The sequence below is a fragment of the Rana temporaria genome, chromosome 2 (assembly GCF_905171775.1).
Source record: "Rana temporaria chromosome 2, aRanTem1.1, whole genome shotgun sequence".
Classification (NCBI taxonomy): Eukaryota; Metazoa; Chordata; class Amphibia; order Anura; family Ranidae; genus Rana; species Rana temporaria.
In genome coordinates, this window is record NC_053490.1 from 345,912,503 (window position 1) to 345,934,725 (window position 22,223).

At 40.7% G+C, this 22,223-nt stretch overlaps 1 protein-coding gene across 24 annotated transcripts in view; it reads right to left on the reverse strand.

The window, feature by feature from the left end:
• NFASC (neurofascin) overlaps positions 1–22,223 on the reverse strand; it is a 211,027-nt gene that overhangs the window by 47,395 nt on the left and 141,409 nt on the right. For 18 of the 24 annotated variants that reach the window (XM_040337564.1, XM_040337563.1, XM_040337567.1 and 15 more), the window contains 7 exons: positions 20,869–21,006; positions 15,936–16,047; positions 15,601–15,767; positions 14,097–14,244; positions 9,464–9,588; positions 3,116–3,160; positions 1,822–1,923 (listed from right to left, as the gene is read on the reverse strand). In XM_040337564.1, the coding sequence (XP_040193498.1) occupies positions 1,822–1,923; positions 3,116–3,160; positions 9,464–9,588; positions 14,097–14,244; positions 15,601–15,767; positions 15,936–16,047; positions 20,869–21,006 (837 nt within the window). The remainder of the gene's footprint in view (positions 1–1,821; positions 1,924–3,115; positions 3,161–9,463; positions 9,589–14,096; positions 14,245–15,600; positions 15,768–15,935; positions 16,048–20,868; positions 21,007–22,223) is intronic. The other 6 variants (XM_040337569.1, XM_040337585.1, XM_040337580.1 and 3 more) reach the window with 1 other exon arrangement.

Sequence of the window (22,223 nt, forward strand, 5' to 3'; positions counted from 1 at the left end):
GGAAGGTGCATTTTTGGTGTGTTTTTTTTTTGTTTTTTTTAACCACACCAACATGCACCAAAAATGTGGCAAGCAAGATTTTTTCGAATGCAGCGGACCCGCGACTGATCAGTGTGAAGAGTTCCACAGGATTTCGTGGTCATATGTTTTTCTCCTGAATATGTAAAAGCAGCCTAAGAACATTAATATTTGCCCACACTGAAGCACCGCTAAAACTAAAGTGCTGGTCATTTTTGCGGTGCTTTAGTGGAATTTTAGCTGCGCTTTTCTGACGCTAGGGGGCATTACTGTAGCTGCTGACTTTTAATAAAAGGAGACCTACTTGTCCAAGGAGCTAGAGCTTTCCTCAGCCGGGCCAGTTTTTTGCCTGCATTTAGGTCCCCCGGAGCTGGTATGTTTACTGTGGGAAGCCAGATTTTACTCTTAGCGGCTTCACAACTGGCTTTCCACTGTGCATGTGTAAGGCACGCTGCACATTGTGAATGGTCCTACAGCATTCTGGGACCTGTGATGTGTCCCAGAAGGCTGCAGGCAAAGAGAGTGTGGATATCCTAGTGGGAGAGGGTACTGCAGACATTTCCGGTTTCTGCAGTGTTAGATAATCCAAGACATATCCTACTTACCCCTGCTTCTAATGATTACTATTCTTAATACACATGGAGTTTCTTGAGTGACTGTGATGGTCTTAGTAACCCTAGTTCTTCTGAGGGCTTTCTAGAGAATAATCTGTGCTTGAGAGCCTGCAGTGAAAGAATGCTCTTGCTCCTACTTCATACTAAGGATCTGATCCTGCATCTCTCCTGCTGCCCACCAATGATGCTGCTGCTGTCTGTGAATCTGTGGCTCCTCCACCTCTCCTGCTGCCTCTTGACCATTGTCTACACCAGCCACCAATAAGCAGCAGTTTATTAGTTTATCACCAGTCATCAGAGTAAGCAGGTTTGAGGCTGAGGGATTTTAAATAATTTCTGGGTTAAAGTGGATGTAAACCCACTCTCATCTTTTCTAAACTACTGCCATAGTGCTGATCTATAAGGAAATACATGCCTCCTGCATGTATCCTTACCTGTCAAATGTCTCCCCTCTGTCTGTTATAAGAACTGAAAAACTGCAGATTCTGTGGGTGGATCTATTGTCTGGAGCTCTGTGGGTGGAGTCGTGATGTCAGTAGACTCCCCGCCCACCTCTACACTCCCCTTGTCAGCGTGCATTTTGTCCTGTGTATTTCTTAACTTCACTAAATTCTGCTATGATCACTAACATCCAGTCAAAATACAGAAAAGTAACCACATGACTTCAGAAAAGAAGTGGGGGTGGGAATTAAAAAATAATGCCTGTCTCCAGGCTAGTGCATGAGATATGTAAATAACTTGTCACTCACAGCAAGGGGCCGGAACGGACTAAGGTTTTTCTCTGTAAGTCCGCTTTATTTCACTGAACAATAAAAGAGAATTGCTCAGAGCTAGATTAACTCTGTGTGGCAAGACTGGGCACAGATGATAGGAAATCTTATACTGTACATTGTGACATCAAAAAAAGAAGAATTCGGGGTTTACATCCACTTTAAAGATCAGCTTCAGGGAATCTACAGGCTATACTAGTGACCAGTCTGCGGCCCTTTGTTGGATGCTTCTTGGTCACAGCTTCTCCACAGTATAGGTCCTTGTTAAAAATCTGACTCCATTAACTTGGAATCTAAATGGTTGCTTTAGGTTACTGTTCTTTGTAAATCATCATTATTCTTTGCACTGTCTTACTGAATAAGCCCGTACATTAAAATCTGAAAAGTCGCTTAGCATGTAACACCAAGGGAGTATTCACCTGTTATAGGACTGTTGTTATCATCACCTGGGGTCCACGTAAGACGAACACTTCTTTCGGCAAGATCTGTCAGCTCCAAATCCATGGGTGAGTCTGGTTTGTCTATATTTCAAAAGTGAGTAATTACTATATATATTAAAAATTCGATCCTGAAACATGGCGTGTGTGTGTGCGTATTTAAGAACTTAGCTTTACAATAAAATTCTGCCCAGGTTACAGTAGGATGGGAAAGCAGATGCCTTCTTCTGGGTTCAAGCATGCCTGGCAACCCTGGGGTTGCAACAAGATGTGGGAGTATGTGACAAGGAGGCCAGGAAAAACTGATGGCTGTGTTCAGACAAGGAGATATATTTGTCCCAGGTTCAGGCAGCATGGCGACTGTTTTTCTTTTTCTGCTGTGTAGTGAGCTTGCTCTGCTGGTTGAGGAATTACCAAGCCCAGCTAAAGTAAGTCTAGCTAATCTGGCCCTATAAAACTCTCAAGCCTCGTACACACGATCAGTTTTCCAGACGGGAAAACTGTGAGGAGAGCTTTTGGCCGGGAATCCCTGGCGAGTGTATGCTCCTCGCAGTTTTTCTGATGGGAAAATTGGCCAAAATCCGCCAGACAAAAAAAGAGAACTGCCTCGTACACACGTACGGGATTTCCAACGGGAAAAGATTCCCGGCCAAAGCTCCACCGCAGTTTTTCTGTCGGGAAAACTGCCCCTGTGTAGGGGATAGACTGAACCGAGCAGGTTCTCGGCTTTCCCCTCGGAATTTCCGATGGGAAATTCCGTACGTGTGTACGAGGCATCGGTCTGTATAGGGAAACTACTCTACTCTGGATTCCATGTCAGATTGTGTGTGTAAGGCTGGGGAGCAGACAACTCACCTGTGTGGTAACAGCCACATCCTGTGCAGATAGGACTGGTTTTTCTATGTGACAGTTATGTAGCAGTAGGCTGCTCCAGGATAGTAAATCAGAGCCCAGTATGTTAGCAAGTCAGCCAAAGTGGTAAGGGTTTTGGTTTTGTTTTGATGCCCATGCATCTTGGAAATAATCACAGTAAAAAACGTCATGTGTGTTTTCACCAAGACCTGCTGTAGACTTATTCGAGGGTTATGCACACCTCACTGTTGAGCTAGTCCCTCAGTAATTATATATATATTTTCTTCTGCTCGATAATAAATTCAGCTTAGAAAAATGGAATTGTATACATTGCCAAATTACACATCCTGTATATGCCATGTTAGTAAAAAATTAGTTATTACAAGTTTCCAGAAGGTTGACAGTGTTAGTAAGGAATGGTTACCTCTTAGTATTGTAGTCAGGTGACTAGTAGGTGAGGAAGATGTTTCTGTGAAGCAACAGGGATATGTTAAAAACATAAAGTGTTAATGTTAAGGCAAATGCCAGAATCTACATTTTACCTGGAAAGAAGGAAAAAAATATTCTACCCATTAATAATAGAATGTGCATCTAAGGAAGATTTAAAGAGCTGCACGATCGTTAAAGAATCAAGATCACAATTCAACACCCCTCACAATCTAAAAACAACATTTCTTTGATTTAGTGCAGAGCCATTCTCTGCTCACAGCTGACAGCTGTCAAAAAAAAAAAACAGGCAGCCTGCCAAGTTTATATCAAGATCGCTTAGGCTGCTTTCACATTGGGGATAGAGCCGCGGTGACGGTATAGCCGCGCTATTTGTAGCGCGGCTATACCGTCGTATTTAACGTTGTATGTCACACTGTATTTGCGCGGCACACTTTCAAAAAATACACTTTAATGAATTAAACAAAAAAACTAAACAGTAAAGTTATCCCAATTTTGAAATGTGAAAGATTATGTTATGACACAAGAATCGTGAGAGAATCATGATCTTTATTCTGAGCAAAAATATTTGGATTCACATTTTAGATTTGTGCAGCTCTAGAATGTAGTAGCAAAAAAACACACGTATCATACCTTAGATAAAGCTCCTCATGATGGTTGGTTGTAATGTAATGTTAATTATTTATGGTTAAGAACTGTTAACCTCCCTGGCGGTATGATTCTGTCTGGAATTACGTACCAAAAGCGGTACAATTATTTTGCAAGGAAATTTGGCGTTTTATACTGTAGGCCTGTAATTTTTAGGAATAACTCACTTAAATCTGACCAAACAAGAGTCTTGTAGGCATCCGGGTATGATTTTTTTTTTTTAAAACAAAAATTATAAATTATAATATAATAAATAATTATAAATAATTATAACAAATAATAATATAAATTATAATAAAAATTATTCAATAATGTAATCAACTCAAAATCACTGAAATTTGCTCAGTTGCAGAATTGTCGCTGTCATTACTTTTATTTTTTTATGACGTATTTCCCCACAAATCGCTATCGCACAATTCTGCAAGTGATTATAATTTATTATCGCTGTTTTCTAGCTGATCTAAAACCATTTTTGACATAAAGGGACACTTTTGGGCAATCTACAGTTTGCAGGGAGAAAGAACAGTTTTTATTATATAAAAGTACATGTAGGGCACTGGACAGACCACTAGGGACAAGGGGGGTGTTTTTTTTTTACATACAGTACTGTAATCTATAAGATTACAGTATACTGTATGTAATGTGTTTGTTTACTTTTTTGAATTTGGCGCCGTTCTCCGCCCCCGTGCGTCGTAACGTCGCAGGGAACGGAGATCGGCGGCACACAGGGACACTGTGAATCGAGCGAGGAGGACCCGCTCGCTCACACAGCGGGGATGCATCGCTGGATCCAGGGACAAGGTAAGTAACTTGCCTGTGGATTCAGCGAGCAGGTAAGCCGCGCCGCTGCACACTCTGCACGTCCACCCCGAGCGTGACTTGGGGATACCGATCCAAACATTGGAAACCCACCCCGAGTCACGCTCGGGTTTACCGCTAAGGGGGTTAAGCAGCTATTAACATAAGAAAGACCAGCAGTGGACAGTGCACTGAACTTTGCCACTATAACACATCTCTATTTATGATATAGAGGGTGTGTAAACTGACTCACTTTTGTCACTGAAGCTAGTCTCTTGGCTACTACATGCTATAAGATGTAGGGCAGAGAGGGCAGGGGAGTGGGCTCACTGACATCATGCTGTTTAAAGCAGTAAAATACGGTAACTATTTTCTGGCATTTACTAGCTTTCCGTTTTATTTTTACACACTTTAGTATTTGTACTAAAGTGTGTAAAAATCCTTGCATTTGTATATATCAGACCACAAGAGGATTGTTTATTTTTTCCCAACAAAACTGGTCTTACACTTTAAAGTGGTTGTAAAGACAAAAATATTTTCCTCTTAAATTAAAGTCTGAAGTAGCTGATAAAGTAAAAAGTAATGTTTTGCATTATAACTAGTTTGATACCTGTTGAAATCAAGCTCCGTTATTCCTGAATCATTCTCACTGACTTCCTGGTTTGCGGTGCGCTTTCATTCTTGCTACATCACGGCCTAATGGGAACTACAGTTCCCATTAGGCTTAGCCTCCATGCCTATGAGGGATAAGAGCATCTTCACGCAGGGCTGTAGTCATAGGGAGGGGGTGAGCACATTCTGCTTTCCACCATGCAAAACGGCTCAGATGCTGGTGGAAAGCAAGAAGAGGAGAGACATTGGCATTTTCAAACCTGGATTACTGTATTTTGGAGGTCAAAAGGAAAAACGAGGTAAGTGATATTTAAATGCTCTAGCTTACAGCAATCAATTGATCTAATAAAAAACAAACCTTTAGTGTTCTTTTAACTTAATAGAACGGAAAGCTAGTAAATGCCAGAAAATAGTTACCGTATTTTACTGCAAGCAACTGTGGCATTTTGGCAGCTGCAAAAACTGGTAGCGGCCAAGCAGACTTCTATCTGAAAACCGCGCAGCAGCTAAACACCATGATGTCAGTGAGCCCACTCCTCTGCCCTCTCTGCCCTACATCTTTTAGCATGTAGTAGCCAAGAGACTAGCTTCAGTGACAAAACTGCTTCTATTTCTGTGGAGAATGTAAGGCTGGCCATATATTATACAATTTCCGTCTATAAATTTCCTTTAGATTTACCAAAATCATATAATATGAGGTCAAATCTAAACACTTTCAATTTGTATGCAATCAGGTAGTCCCTAGTACTACACAAATGAAGGTAATTCTAAAGGAAATTGAATAAGAAAATTGTATGGTGTTTGGCCAGCTTAAAGTGGTTGTATTGTAACTTTTACCTACAGGTAAGCCTATAATAAGGCTTACCTGTAGGTATAAAGAATATCTCCTAAACCTGTACGGTTTAGGAGATATTCCCCCCGCAATGCGCCGCTGATTGCAGCGGCGCATGCGCAGCGGGGATCCTCGACTAAAGGGCCGGCAGCCGTCGGACCTTGCCGGTTTGAAATCTCCCGCGCGGGTATACAACTGCTTTAAGAAGAATTCTAGTCACTCCCTACTAAAGCTGGCCATACCCCATACAAGTTTCTTATTCAATTTCCTTTACCTACAACTGTGTAGTACAAGGACCTGCCTGATTGCATGCAAATTGAAAGGGTTTAGGTATGACCTCATATTATATGGTTTTGGTAAATCTAAAGGAAAGTTGAATGAGAAAATTGTATAGTGTATGGCCAGCCTTAGTGTAGGCACTTGCTACCTCTTGAGTGCTGAGCAGGAGGTTTTGTCTGATATTGTAACATGATTGCAAGTTGTAATAAGAGAAAATCAAATGCAAAAATAAGTCAACCAATTACACAGGTGGAAAATTACATTTCTGTGGGACTTCTGTACAAAATAATGCACACACTGCTTCCACTGTTGTAATGTTTGTCATAGCCATATGTGATTACATTTTTGACAGTTTTCAAAAATTTTAATTAGGTGAAGACTGAAATGGAAAGGTAAGTAACAGTAACAAATACTTCAAAAACCGTGCTAGTGGTACCTTTAAATATATGTGAGTAACAGCAGTGACTAAACCATGTGATATAACCACAGTCCAAAATCCATTATAGCAAAAAAAGCTGCGCGCGTTAAAAATAAAGTGAACATACCTCAATAATCATTGATCAAATAACAATACAAATATTGTCATAAGATATGAATAAAATAAAACTTAAAAATTCCATGTGAAAAAGTAGTAGTGTAGAAATTCCTCAAAGTATTATTCATTAAGAATTCCAACACCAAAATCTGTAGAAGCTCCTTCAGTGACAACCACCACCTCAGGGGCGCTTACCAGATCCTGCCGACCTTTTATCGCGAGAGAGGTCAAATGAGCTTTAATAGTAACCCTCAGTGAGATAATGTAGATGAATATGTCCTCCTAGTAGACATGTGCACTGCTGAAAAAAATTTTTTTTTGTTTCATTCGTTTTAGTTTTTTTTTGTTTTTCGGGTCATTCGTTATGATTGAAATTTGTAAACTGGAAAATTCGGAAATCCGAAAATAAGAAAGAAAACCCAAAAATTAGAAACAACTAACTAATAATAACCAACTATTAAATTGGAATTTCCTTTCAAATTTGGCTGTTAGTCAACTTAAAGAATACAAATTTATCCGAAGTTAGGAATTATCCAAAATAACGAATACCGCATCTAAACAAATGGAACGGAATAAATTAATAATAAAAAGTTTTTATTATTATTGTTTTTTATTATTATTAATTTGTTATGTTCCATTCTGTACTCTAACAGCCACATTTTAAAGGAAATTCCAATAACTATAATTTAATAGTTAATATTTAAGTTATTACTAGTTAGTTATTATTTCAGATTTTGGGGTTTTTCGAATTTTCAGATTTTCATTCTTATTTTCAGATTTTCGTTCTTTTGGATTTACTTCAATTTTCAGTTTTTGAATTTTCTAATATTCAAATTTACGAATTCTCTAATTCACAAATATTCAAATTTATGGGTTTTCGTTCATTCTGATATTTCCGAATTAACATATTTGTTGACATTTGTTAAAAAAAAAACGAATTCAGAACAAAACTATTTGCACGTCTACCTCCTAGGGTCCTAGGCCCCTGCCAATTGTCTCCAGACCAGCCGTAACAATTGCCACAGAACAGGGTATATAGGTAGAGAAACTTCTGTTCTGTGGCAATTTATACGGCTGGCCTGAAGTGGCGGAGTCTGGGACCCTAGGAGGGCATATTCATCTACATTATCCCACTGAGGGTTACTATTAAAGCTTGTTTCACCTGTCTAGCGATAGAGGGTAAACAGGATCTGGTAAGCGAGCCTGTAAATTGAGGCGGTGGGTGTCACTGAAAGAGCTTTTTCAAATTTTGCTGTTTGAGTCCTTAATGAATAATACTTTGAAGAATTTCTACAGTACTACTTTTTCACGTGGACTTTTTATGTTTTATATTAATCGTATCTTATCACGATATTTGCATGGTTGTTTGATCAATGTTTTTTGAGGTTTGTTCCCCTTATTTTTAACGAGCGTAGGTTTTTGCTATAAAGTAACAGTTAATTGCAAAATGGCTTATAGTGATTATAGTGATTATATAGTGATTATATATCAACATTTTTAAACACAAATAAAATATTTACTCAGGGTGTTCTCCTTGAACTGCCTTTATATGTTGATGCAGTTATATATTGTAAACTTGTAATGTAAATGTTTTGGTCTTAGGTGAGGTAGATGCGGATGACGTCTAAATATATTTTTTATATATTTTTTATATATTTTTAAATAATTGGTTGGTTTTAACCTGATTGCCTGACTGAATATTGTCCCTTAAGATTTAAGTATCTTCAGTCTTGTGTTTGTACACAAGATGGCGCTATTCTCAGGCTATTTTTAAATATACTATTTAGATTTTAATTTACTTTTGCCTGGCGTGTTGCTTTGCAAACACCAGATGGCGCTAGTCAATTGGCTCCTTTTGTGCTGCTATGGCAACCGTATTGTATATATAGTGTTGTGGGACGTCTGCGTTGATCCCCGCCCCATGCTGATGAAGTCCCGCCTACATTGGGATGTAACGCGTACGAGGGGGAGGAGCTACGACGACGTCATCCACGTTTGCCTCACAGAGACCTACACACGCTGTACACATTGATCCGGGCCTCTGAGCTGCGGTACAAGCTGCTATCTTTGCACTCGGACCAGAGTGCTTTACAATGTGAGTGGTTTTTAAACTTTTGTTGTGATTATTAAACCTTTTAAGCAGTGAACACTTAGAGTGTGTTTGTTTTACTCTTTCTCGGTCCATTGAATGATCTATGGGAGATTATTTGTTTATTGCTTGCTGGTTCCATCTGGTGGACGTTTTTGGAGTTGAACCCTGAAAGCTGCTTGCCATTTACTGTGTGGAGGATATGATATTTGCTTTTTGACCTAGCCACAGGTCGAATCGCTGAGGTGAGAGGCCATCCATTAGCCTTGGTGGAGGATTATCCTGTCCTATGGGTCACAGATCTGATGAAGATTTCTGCACTATATATCACCACTGTATATTTTTTGGAGCACCTTTATCACTTTGCACTCTATGGACTTTATGTATTTATTTTTTATTATGTATCTATTTTTGATTATTTGAATTTTTAGGCATATTCACTTGCGCTGCACTATTTATTTATTTGTTCTCCTACAAGACATCCAAATTTTATCTTTTAAAGCGGGCTAACAAATTCAATAAAAGCAATTACCTAGTATAGTGAGATATGCTTTTGCAAAGTCCTGATCCAGTTCTGTTTTAGCCACACAGGTGTATGCTCCCTGATCCTTCTCTGCTACTCCAAATATAGTCAGGCCATCATCTTCCTTCTTCATTCTACAGAAAAAGAGAAACATACAAAAATATGTAACATAACTATATTTAGAGGTCTATATGTAAAGGCAAGTCATTTGAAATGCCTTTAACCAAATAAAGTGCCTTTAAATATATTTTTTCCCCACAAAACAGATAATATACACTATATTGTCAAAAGTATTGGGATGCCTGCCTTTACATGCACATGAACTTTAATGGCATCCCAGTCCTAGTCCATAGGGTTCAATATTGAGTTGGCCCACCCATTGCAGCTAGAACAGCTTCAACTCTTCTGGGAAGGCTGTTTTTAACTGTTGTGGGTACTAAATGTCTGGCAGCCATCTCTTTCCACAGCTTTCTGGATTCCCTGCATACTTTGCAGCTTCTCCTCTGCTGTTTGCTTTTGATTTCTAAAGAGACTACAAATCCCATGGGAACCTTGCTGCTTGTAAGTTGTGAATTACTGTCTCCGCCTCCTGAAACTCCTTCACTTCTCTGTATTTCAGAAGGCAGGCTCTTTGAACTCTGTGACACTGTAGTGCCTACTCACAGTGTATGGTGAATAGTCAGTCACAATTCAACAACAAAAAAAGTGTAGGAATCTTCACAAAATAGGTTTACAAACGACAAGATCATACATATTAATAATAGTATGCTAAAAATAATTGAAATGTTATGTGGAAATTAATAAATGGTTTTAAATTTTAAACATAGCTACACTTTAATGAGAATTTGATAGAAACGGGTCAGCAGCATTAGAGTTTGCACCAGAGTGAAGAGGGACAGATCCAGGGAACCAAGTTCTGTCCACCAGATAAAACCGTCTAATACTACTTGCTAAAAAAGCATGCACCATATATAAAAGCACCTGAAAAAGGGACATTGCGTCATCAGCCCACCTCTTCGCCTCAGCCAATGAGATGAAGCTTTTTATTCATTTATAGAATTACAAAACCTCCTCTGAATGTCTAAGCCACAACTCAATATTGCTCCAGTAGTGGGACAGGAAGTACTCACCCATGTGGCAAAACACAGCGATGCATACCATATGTAGCTGAGGCTACATACAGTTTATACAGCACACACAGCTGCTGCAAAGTTAAAAAGTTTGTTTGGACTTTTGGTAAAGTCAAATGAAATGAAACATGGATATCAATTTTAGAGTGACTAAGCTTCTTGTGCGGCTATAATGCTGGAGTATGTTCCTGATGCGCAAAACTGAAGATGAGGCCTGGACAAGCAGCAAACATTCAATAATTTTTTCATAAAAACAAGATCCTTCCATTCACAAAACAAATAAAAAACTTACAAACATTACAGCTACACACAGGCAGATAAATATACACAGCACACATATCTGTAGGGGCTTATAGGGGATAAAACAATTTCCCCCCCTGCCAACTGTTCACCCCCCCCATTGCCCCCCACCTTACTGATCCTCAGCTGCTGGACTGCATTCCCTCCTTCCCCTCCTGCCGCTTGCAGCAACCTTAAAGTGGTGGAGATCTACCTGATCTACAGGGGAGAGGTAAAAGATAACCGGGCACAGTATCATCTCCTCACACCTGATTTAATCCTCTAATCTGCGTACTACCATGTCCCAAACACGCAAACGCTTTTCAGAGGAGCAGCATTGCCTACTGCGCACTGTAAATGAGCCCTAAGTTGCATTCGACAGCTGCACCCTTGGGACTCAGTCACACGTAAAGTTGGGGGGTGGTAAAAGCATGTGGCTGAGTCACAGGTTTACCACCCCCAATCCCTACCCCCTTTAGTTGCTGAGGCAGCAGCCAAAGGCGTACACATGCCGCAGCAGGAATTAAGCCCCCTGTTGCTATTGGTGGGTGCTACCGCCTGCAAATCATGACCAATTCAAGTAAATGGTGCCACTTTGCAAGTACCCCACAACTGCATGCTCCTGCTGGGTCCAAAGGGGTTAAAACAGGTGGTGAAAAAGCAACACAGCGCTGCCTGCTTTAACCCCTTGTTTGCTGCACTGCACAAAGTTGCAAGGCAAATTTATTCACTTGAATGGGTCATGCTTGGCAGGTGCTACACCCACCAACCATGACAGGGCGTATAACTCCTGTGACATGTGTACACCCCTGGCCACTGCAGCTAAAAGAGGGGAGGTGTTGGGGCAGGGGTGACGAACACATCTTAACTATGGGGTTTAACTACCCTCCAAACTGCAAATGTAAAGTAACCCTAAGGCCCCGTACACACGACCAGTTTCCTCGGCAGAATTCAGCTTCCGACCGAGTTTCTGGCTGAATTCTGCCGAGGAAACTGGTCGTGTGTACACTTTCGGCCGAGGAAGCCGACGAGGAGCTCGGCGAGGAAATAGAGAACATGTTCTCTATTTCCTCGTTGTTCTATGGGAGCTCTCGCCCCGCCGAGCTCCTCGGCGGCTTCAGTGCTGAACTGGCCGAGGAACTCGATGTGTTTGGCACGTCGAGTTCCTCGGCCGTGTGTACGAGGCCTTACTGTTACTATAAGGCTGCTTTCACACTGATGTGCTGCGGTTTATCTGTACTGCGATTGCAGTGCAGCTGTGACTTTCCTGGGTTAGCTGCACTGCCATAGACTTCCATTATATCTTGCAGGTGTGGTGCACTTTCTCAAAGCGTGCCAAAACTCCTGCATTAAGAAAGTGCACCAAACTTGCAGGATATAATAGAAGTTTATGGCTAAGCACAACAAACCCAAATGAAAGCTGCAGGTACACTGCACTGCACCCACGGTGTGGGTAAACAGCAGCGCTTCAGTGTGAAAGCAGCCCAATACTATTATGCCCAGTGTATTGCTTCAAACTGAACTGAAGATCTCCTCTTTGCTGCTGTTGGCACCACTCTGGAGACCACTAGCCGGGATAAGAGGCGGAGTGCAGTTGGTATCACTCCACATGGGACAGGAGTCAGCACTACAGAGGAGACATTGGCTTATGTGGCTCTTACTTCTTACTATAGCCCCAACTTTACAAGTAGTCCCTCTGTGTTTGATGCTCTGGAATGGCGGGTTATCAATCAGTTTCGATCTACCTGTCACCTGTCCATGTTCTACCGCTAGATCTACAGGTTGCTGACCCCCGCTCTATAGTTTGGGTTTCTGTGTGTGGAGCTCAAAGGGCCCATTCGTACCAGAAACTGCACGTTTTTGACTGCATGTTTACATGCATTTAAAGCGTGCTTGATGTGTGCTCGCCGCATGCTTGCATGTGTTTAGCACTGCGTGTGCAGTGCATTTTTCTATACGTTTTTAGGCTTGGCTTTTTTGGGCTTAAAGGGACGCGGTGAAGTGCGCTTTTAGCATTTGCACTTGCATTTGCGGTGCAGAAAAATGCAGCATGTTCTACTTTTTTTTTAACTGCGCTGAACTGCACTGCAATGATGTGAACTATGCTAATAGGATTACCTTCATTTTGTGCTGTCTATGCACTCCAACTGCATAGACAGCCCAAAATCAGGGTAATCCTATGGGCATAGTTCACATCATTTCAGTGCAGTTCAGCGCCGTTAAAAAAAAAGAAGAGCATGCTGCATTTTTTGCATACAAATGCAGGGACTGCGCTACAAAAGCACTTCAAAAACACTGCTACATGGCCTTTTAAGCCAAGAAAGCCCAAAAATATATAGAAAATGCACTGCAAACGTAGTGCAAACCGTATGCAAGGGTGTGGGAATAGCACATCAAGCGAGCTTCAAGTCTCTTCTAACAAGTTTTCCTGACACTAATGCCGCGTACACACCATCACTTTATGTGATGAAAAAAAACGACACTTTCTGTGAAGTAAAAAATTACGTTTTTGAAACTTCAATTTTCAAAGACGAAGTTGCCTACACACCATCGTTTTCTCACAATGTTCTTGCAAAGTGAGGTTACGTTCCACCACGTTTTACCATTGAAGCTTGCTTCATAAGTAGCTTCTGGGCATGCGTGGATGAAAAAACGTCTTAGAAAACTACGTTTTTTGCTACACACGGTCAATTTCTGTGAAGTAAAAAGTGCACTTTTGAAAAACGACACATAAAATTGAAGCATGCTTCAATTTTTTTTGGTCGTTTTTTACAAGACATAAAACAACGTTTTCCCCCATACACAGTCAATTAAAGTGACGTTTTTAAAAACGTCATTTTTTTTCATCACATAAAGTGATGGTGTGTACGTGGCATAAGAGCTGACTGACAACCTCAGCTCTGTTCATGTGTGCTGTGTCAAGGGGTGTGTCTATCCCTCCAATCAGCTCTTAGAGCTCTCCTTACTGAGCTCTGCAGAGTGTCATTTCAGCTCTCCACCCCCTTTTTTCTGAACTCTCAGACAAGATTTGTAAATTTGGCACTTTGAACAGATGTAGAGAATCAAAGGGTGATGATAAACAGGTACAAGGAGAATTTGTTTCATCTCTGTGTATCATCTGAGGCCAGTCACTTCACTGAGTATTCTGTATATAAGAGTTTACAACCACTTTAATCAAACATTTACTTCTAAATATAATTTCTAACCACATAATGTAGTCTGTTTACACAAACCTGCTGCCTATGTACAGCTGAGTATCATCCTTCATCCACATGACTGTTAGTCTCAGTGTATTATCCCACCTAACACGACAGTCCAATCGAACAGTGGAGCCACGTCTAGCAATCTGATCTTCTGGACCCTTCACAATACGGGTTGGCTCTGGAGAAAAATATTAGGTAAATGGCCTTGCATAATAAACTCTCATCATTTACAAGGTGAAGTTATTAAAATGTATGTAAGAATATGATGTGGGAACTGTGGGAATCGGTCTATATATTAGCCTGCTGTGATACCTTAATCAGGATTGGGAAAGTGAGAGCAGTGCTTCAAGGCTTGAAGCTCGAGTAAAAGGTGGAAACAGCAGAATGATGGCTTCATCATTGTGCTTAAGCACCTTCATTGTACAATTAGAACCCTGGGTTACAGTGGAGAAAAGTGAGGCCTGCAATCTGTGCCGTCTGGCAGGAGTGGCTGGATCCAAAATGTTCACAAGTAAACATGTACAGTGTATGTCAACTGTGCAAGTATACGCATCTGACGTTTAGGTTTGAAATGACAACTGTTAATTATAATAACTATACAAGGGACTTCGTACCTTATTGTAGAGAGTGAGCACATCAGAAAAAAATATTTTCAAAAGCTGCTCCCCCCCTCCCCCCCCTTAAATCATAAGTTCACCTTTTGGAAAATGTTAAATGTTTCATCCACTGATCACGGGTGCAATGCTTTCAAGGCTCCTTGGGAAAATATAATAAATGCACATTTTTTTCCTGCAAAAATATGTGCATTTAGTAATTTTTTCCCAAAAGTTGAACAGAATAAATCTCGATCCAGTGCTGTGCCCATTTGCAGCAGCAATTCTCCCCCCTCGTTCTTCTCACAGGAGACTTGGCAGCAGCGATAGCCATTGGCTCTTGCTGCTGTCAGACAAATCTTGTGAGGAGGGAGGTGGGACTGAGCCATGCTGTATGTGTCTATAAGCACACACAGCCTGGCTCGGTATTGAGCCTGCATGATGGCCCCCATAGCAAGGGGCTTGCTGTGGGGAGACTCAGAGAAGAGGAGTAACCATGATTGGCGATGGGGGACCTCGGAAGAGGAGGTTAAGGGTTGTTCTGTGCAAAACCGTTGCATAGAGCAGGTAAGTATAACATGTTTACTATTTAAAAAAAAAAAACTTTACATTTTAAAATACAACTACAGGCAATCTGCCCATACACAAAAAGCCACTAATCATAAACGTGACCCATTACTTAATGTTGTATATCCAACAATGGAGTTTCACCCCACCTAAGATCATTATCGTTATATCAAATGCTTCAGCTGAATTATAAATCAAAGCTTCTAATTCCATATCAGTTAAAAATCCCTCCATATAATCTGTGAGATTACTGTGATTGAAAACTACAATTATACACTTGAAAACATGATCAAAAACAATACTTGAATATTTTGATTACTACAGACAAAGTAGAGACAGTTGTAAAAAAAAGAACTCTCAATCCATGTTCCTACCTTTGACTTCCAGCCTTACGGTGTTTTCAGCATTGCCAAGGATGTTTGTAGCAACACAAGTGTATTTGCCTTGATCCTCCTTTCGCACGGTACTAATCTCCAGTGTACCATTTTCATGCACTCTGTAATTTCCTCCATCCAGGTTACTGCCCTGTCCGTTCTTAAACCTACCATGTCCGTTGAAACAGAGTAAAATAAAATGTATGACGTGGATCCAATTGTACAGCTGTCAAAAGTTAAATCCTGTTCTGCTTTTACTTGATATTCTCTTTAAAAGAATATTCAAAAACCACAATAGAGAAAGACATGTTGGCTACTTGCAGTACAAGCCTTACCAGCGAAGAGTAGGTATGGGAGATCCAAAAAAGGGGCAGTCTAACTGAGTCCTATTATATTCAATTACTTTAATGAACTGGTTCCGAGGGCCCAGCATTCGCGATGGGACATCTACAATAGGGAACACAGAAGCACTGTAAATGTTTGTATTTGTTCACAATAGTAGGCCATCAGATGTAAAAGTACATTCTAAAGCAGGAATTACAGACAACATGGTAGGATGATAGATTAAAAAAAAAAAAAAAAACGTAGAGAGCCAAGAGATGCATGTAATGCTAAAAGTCTAAACAGTTACATATTTCTTTCATAGGTAGGATACAAATATTCTATCCCCTACTGTACTGACCTCCTGTCCTCTGCCCTGCTAACGCCTAACCTGCTTAATCCTGCCCCTCTGCCCTACTGATCCCTATACACTGCTCGTCCTATTATTGACCTCTGTCAATGTCGTAACAAGGGGGCGGGTTCACCCGGTGACATCACCGGGTGGCCCACCCGCCCCTTAGTTATTAAAGAACAGGATCTGGGGGCCGCCTGGGGGCACATAGGCTAACATAGAGTTCCGTTAAAAAAAAAAAAAAGCCAAAACGCCAATAAACTGCAGTTTATCAGCTTATGTGTGCATGGAACCTTAAAGTGACCTTTAAGTAAAATCGTTTAAGTTATGGATAGAATGGGACGTATTAAACCATGTGGTAATTTTTTATTGCTGCCTGTGTCCCCACTGGGAAAATCCACCCCTCTATTTATACTAATGACCATTGTCACCTGGAAAGAAAGTGATGGAAAATCCAAAACCTATCCCCAGAACAAGAGCCTAACCCCTTTCACACTGAAGCGTTTTTACAGCGTTTAGCGTTAAAAATAGCGCTATTAAAACGCTCATAAAACGCTCTCCAAGCATCTCAATGGACCCTTTAACACTGAGTCCTGCAAGCAGCATCTTTGGAGCAGCCATTGGGCGCTGAAAAAAATGCTCCAAAAACGCCCCTCTCCATTGAAATTAATTGAAAAGCGCTGTAAAAACGCCTTACCCTTTCACACTGAGGCACTGCAAAAACGCCCTAAAACGTTTCGGTCGCTTGCAGTGTGAAAGGGCTCTGAAAGCACTCTGGCTTTCACATTGGGATTGCAGATGAGGCTTCGCACGAATAACGCTCCAATAAGGCTCCAATAACGCTCGAAAAACGCCCCAGTGTGAAAGGGGCCTTAGGGTAAATCTTCCAATGGTGGCACCTGTTCTTTTAATATCAGAATTCCCCACACTAGGAGGTTTCTTCTTTGGTTGCGTCTCTAGGAAAAGTAAGCGAAGGAATGTTTTCCCAGTGGTACACAGACAAAATAAACTGGCAGGGGTTTTAACCTTTCCCTACCCCATCCAAAACTAAAAACAACCTTTTGTGCAACCCGATGGGAGGCCTGACCCTTCATACTTTAACCCCCCTGGCGCTATTCCCGAGTCTGGCTCGGGGTAAGATTTCTGTACCAAAAGCGGTATCCCCGAGCCAGACTCGGGATCGCCTCGCAGCAGCCATAGGCAAAGTTACTTACCTTGTCCCTGGATCCTGTGATGCCACCCCGCTGTGTGAGCGAGTGGTGACCTCGCTCAATTCACACAGTGTCCCTGTGTGCCGCCGATCTCCGTTCCCCGCGACGTTACGACGCACGGGAGCGGAGAACGGCGCCAAATTAAAAAAAGTAAATACACACATTACATACAGTATACTGTAATCTTATAGATTACAGTACTGTATGTAAAAAATCCCCCCCCCCCCCCCTTGTCCCTAGTGGTCTGCCCAGTGCCCTACATGTTCTTTTATATAATAAAAACTGTTCTTTGTGCCTGCAAACTGTAGATTGTCCATAGCAACCAAAAGTGTCCCTTTATGTCAAAAATGGTTTTAGAGCAGCTAGAAAACAGCGATAATAAATTATAATCACTTGCAGAATTGAGCGATAGCGATTTGTGGGGAAATTCGTCATAAAAAAATAAAAGTAATGACAGCGACAATTCTGCAACTGAGCAAATTTCTGTGATTTTGAGTTGATTACATTATTGAATAATTTTTATTATAATTATATTATTATTTGTTATAATTATTTATTATATTATAATTTATGATTTTGTTTTTCAAACTTTTTCATACCCGGGATGCCTACTAGACTCTTGTTTGGACAGATTTAAGTGAGTTATTCCTAAGGATTACAGGCCTACAATGTAAAACACCAAATTTCCTTGCAAAATAATGGTACCGCTTTCAGCACCTAAAATCTGAAATAATCATACCGCCAGGGAGGTTAAGTGATATGTTGCTGGTTTGTTATGATTCCCTGTACCATCATTTATGTGAAAACTAAATAAAATACTTGGAAAAGAAAAAAAAAGTTTTGGCTATACATACACATTAATTACCGTATTTATCGGCGTATGACATGCACTTTTTCCCCCTGGAAACCAGTGTGTGACTGATTGCCGGGTACACAGAAGATTGTGGCGCTGTGTAATCCGTCACTGGTGAGGCTGCAGATGAGCAGGGATGTGCAGGCTGCCATTCATTTCTAATGAGGCTGCATTAATGGCCTGAATTAATGGGCACTGTCAGGTTGCATTAATTGCAATGGTGAGGCTGCATTAATGGGCAATGGATAGGCGGCTGATGGGCACTGTGCAGGTTGCGGTGATGGGCACTGGTGAGGCTGCAGATGGGCACTGATCAGGCTGGATTGATGGACTGTGACCCTTATTTTTCTTCAAAGTTCTTTATTTAAAAAAAAAATCCTGAAACTTCCCTCTTAAAATGAAGGTGCATGTTATACGCCTGTGCGTGTTATACGCTGATAAATACGGTATATCTCTTTAGGCCGTTTCAACTGTTCAGTTTGATGTGGCCATGCACAACACTATGTGCTGCAGCTTCTCAGTAATGCAGTTTGCCCCAGGGGGCTATAGTCTGTTTCATTATGACCAGGGGTCAAGTCCTGGGGAAAAAAGTGTGGGAACTCCCACCCAAGATCCACTCCCCCACCCAAAAAAAAAATTTACGCTCATATGCATAATTACTAAACCGCATGTTTTTTTTCCCCGATCCACTGTACCCTAGTAATCCTTTATGTTACTGGCCACTTCCTGTATATGGATTCATCGGGTAGTGTGCGGGTATTCCGTCACTTCCTCGATGCCGCAATGTCTCCTGGGAGCTTTTGTCATTGTTCCCAGGAGACATTGCGGAGGTCTGCCACGAGTTATCGAGGGATTTAGAAAGAAGCAAGTTCTTTCTAAATCCCGTGATAACTCGCGGCAGACCTCCGCAATGTTGGGGAAAGCACAAAAAATAGCGACCAAACTGATAAGAGACATGGAGGAGCTCAGCTATGAGGAAAGACTAGCTGAACTGAATTTATTCACTCTGAAAAAGAGGAGACGATCAACATGTATAAATACATAAGTGGTTCTTATAGTGATAATGGTGGGGAGTTATTTACTTTAAGGTCATCATAGAGGACAAGGGGGCACTCTTTACATCTAGAGGAAAAGAGATTTCATCTCCAAATACTGGCCAGCTCATTAGATTGTTTTAAGAAAGGCCTGGATTCGTTCCTAAATTTACATAACATAACTTTACTAACATTTATAGGTAAAGTTGATCCAGGGAATATCCGATTGCCTCTTGGGGGATGATGAAGGTTTTTTTTTGCTTTCCTCTGGATCAACTGGGGATATAGGATTCTATATATAGGACTATACATATACATGTGTGTATGAACACCCCTCACATTTTAAATATTTTATTATATCTTTTCATGTGACAACACTGAAGAAATTAAACTTTGCTACAATGTAAAGTAGTGATTGTACAGCTTGTATAACAGTGTAAATTTGCTGTCCCCTCAAAATAACACAGCTGTCTAAACCGCTGGCAACAAAAGTGAGTAAAAATGTCCAAATTGGGCCTAATCAGACATTTTCCCTCCCCGGTGTCATGTGACTCATTACAATGTCTCAGGTGTAAATGGGGAGCAGGTGTGTTACATTTGATGTTATGGCTCTCACTCTCTCATACTGGTCACTGAAAGTTCAACATGGCACCTCATGGCAAAGAATCAGAAAAAAATAATTGTTGTTCTACATAAAGATGGCCTAGGCTACAAGAAGATTGCCAAGACCCTGAAACTGAGCTGCAGCACGATGGCCAAGACCATACAGCCGTTAAACAGGGCAGGTTCCACTCAGAATAGGCTTTGCCATGGTCAACCAAAGAAGTTGAGTGCACATGCTCAGCGTCATATTAAGAGGTTGTCTTTGGGAAATAGACGTATGAGTGCTGCCAGCATTGCTGCAGAGGTTGAAGAGGTGGGAGGTCAGCCTGTCAGTGTTCAAACCATACGCATACACCACTGCATCAAATTACTCTGCATGGCTGTCGTCCCAGAAGGAAGCCTCTTCTAAAGATGATGCCCAAGAAAACAGCTTGCTGAAGACAAGCAGACTAAGGACATGGATTACTGGAACCATGTCCTGTGGTCTGATGAGACTTATTTGATTCAGATACAAAGACAAGTGTGTCTTGTGTGTCATTTCTACCTCTGTGATGTCATTATGGAGGAGTGGAAGAGGACTCCAGTGGCAACCTGTGAACTCCATGCCCAAGAGGGTTAAGGCAGTGCTGTAAAATAACGGTGGCTACACAAAATACTGACACATATTATACAAGCTGATATTGACACATATTATACAAGCTGTACACTCACTACTTTACATTGTAGCAAAGTGCAATTTCTTCAGTGTTGTCACATTAAAGGATATTATGAAATATATAAAGAATACAATTTAAATACAATTTAGATGGGCATGTGTCTTCTTTCCGCCAAACTAACTATGTAAAAAAAATGAATAAACACTACATAAAAAAATAATTACTTTACTTTTCTTACCAAGTATGGAGACAAAAGCATTAGCCAACAGATATCCATGGGCATTAGAAGCATTACACTGAAAAACTGCACTGTTACCGGTCTGCACTTCTCGGAAAATGACAGTGTCACCAGCAACTTCAAAATTTGGGTTTGGAGCTGTTACAATAGAATAGCATGATAACATTAGATAGTAACATATACTTGATAACGGCAAATTCCTTTTTAGTCAAAATTTCTCAAAACTCTTACAGCATTCATCAGGTATACCATACTATTAGTGGCCAAGGACAAAATGGTATTGCAAAAGGAAATGTTACTGATTCAAACATCCACCACTTTTTGGAAGTATTGCATATTGAAAACAAAAAATGCAGCGCTGAAAAAATAAAAAATAAACAATGATGTCTATATAAAACACTTATATGTGTGAACGTAAAGTGTATAAGTCCATAAATTAGTGGAAATAATCTTAAATTGAAAAATGTCGATCAGTATGTATAAAACAATGTAGACGTATATTTCAATTCCATAAATAAAAAAGTCCACAAAAATAAACGTGAAAGTAAAGGTGAGATGATCAATCAAATGACAGTGATACGACACCCACGGTGATCCAGAATAAACTGAAATAAAAGTGATAACGCCCGCCACCAATGGAGGCTTACCGGATGCGATGGACCCAAATGAGCTTATGCCCAAAGGATCAATAAAGCTTATAAATCGGTTGAGTATGGAAATAAACCGAACCACACCAAACGTTCAATCAGCAGACAACGATGAAGTTTTCACTTAATAACAGGTGGACAGGGTGGCTCCAGTTGGAAGATGACTCATAGAAGTGGAAGAGCTTGCACAGAGTATGTGGAGGAAAATAAAAGGCACATAGCGTAACTCCGCAAAAAAGGGGAAGTTTAATAATGGTTAAAAACACTTACAATTATGTAGGCATTAAAGGACATCAATGTAGAATAGTGCATGGCAGCAGTAGAGTCCCTCTACTGCTGCCATGCACTATTCTACATTGAAGGGGAAGTAGTCCCTCTACTGCTGCCATGCACTATTCTACATTGATGTCCTTTAATGCCTACATAATTGTAAGTGTTTTTAACCATTATTAAACTTCCCCTTTTTTGCGGAGTTACGCTATGTGCCTTTTATTTTCCTCCACATACTCTGTGCAAGCTCTTCCACTTCTATGAGTCATCTTCCAACTGGAGCCACCCTGTCCACCTGTTATTAAGTGAAAACTTCATCGTTGTCTGCTGATCGAACGTTTGGTGTGGTTCGGTTTATTTCCATACTCAACCGATTTATAAGCTTTATTGATCCTTTGGGCATAAGCTCATTTGGGTCCATCGCATCCGGTAAGCCTC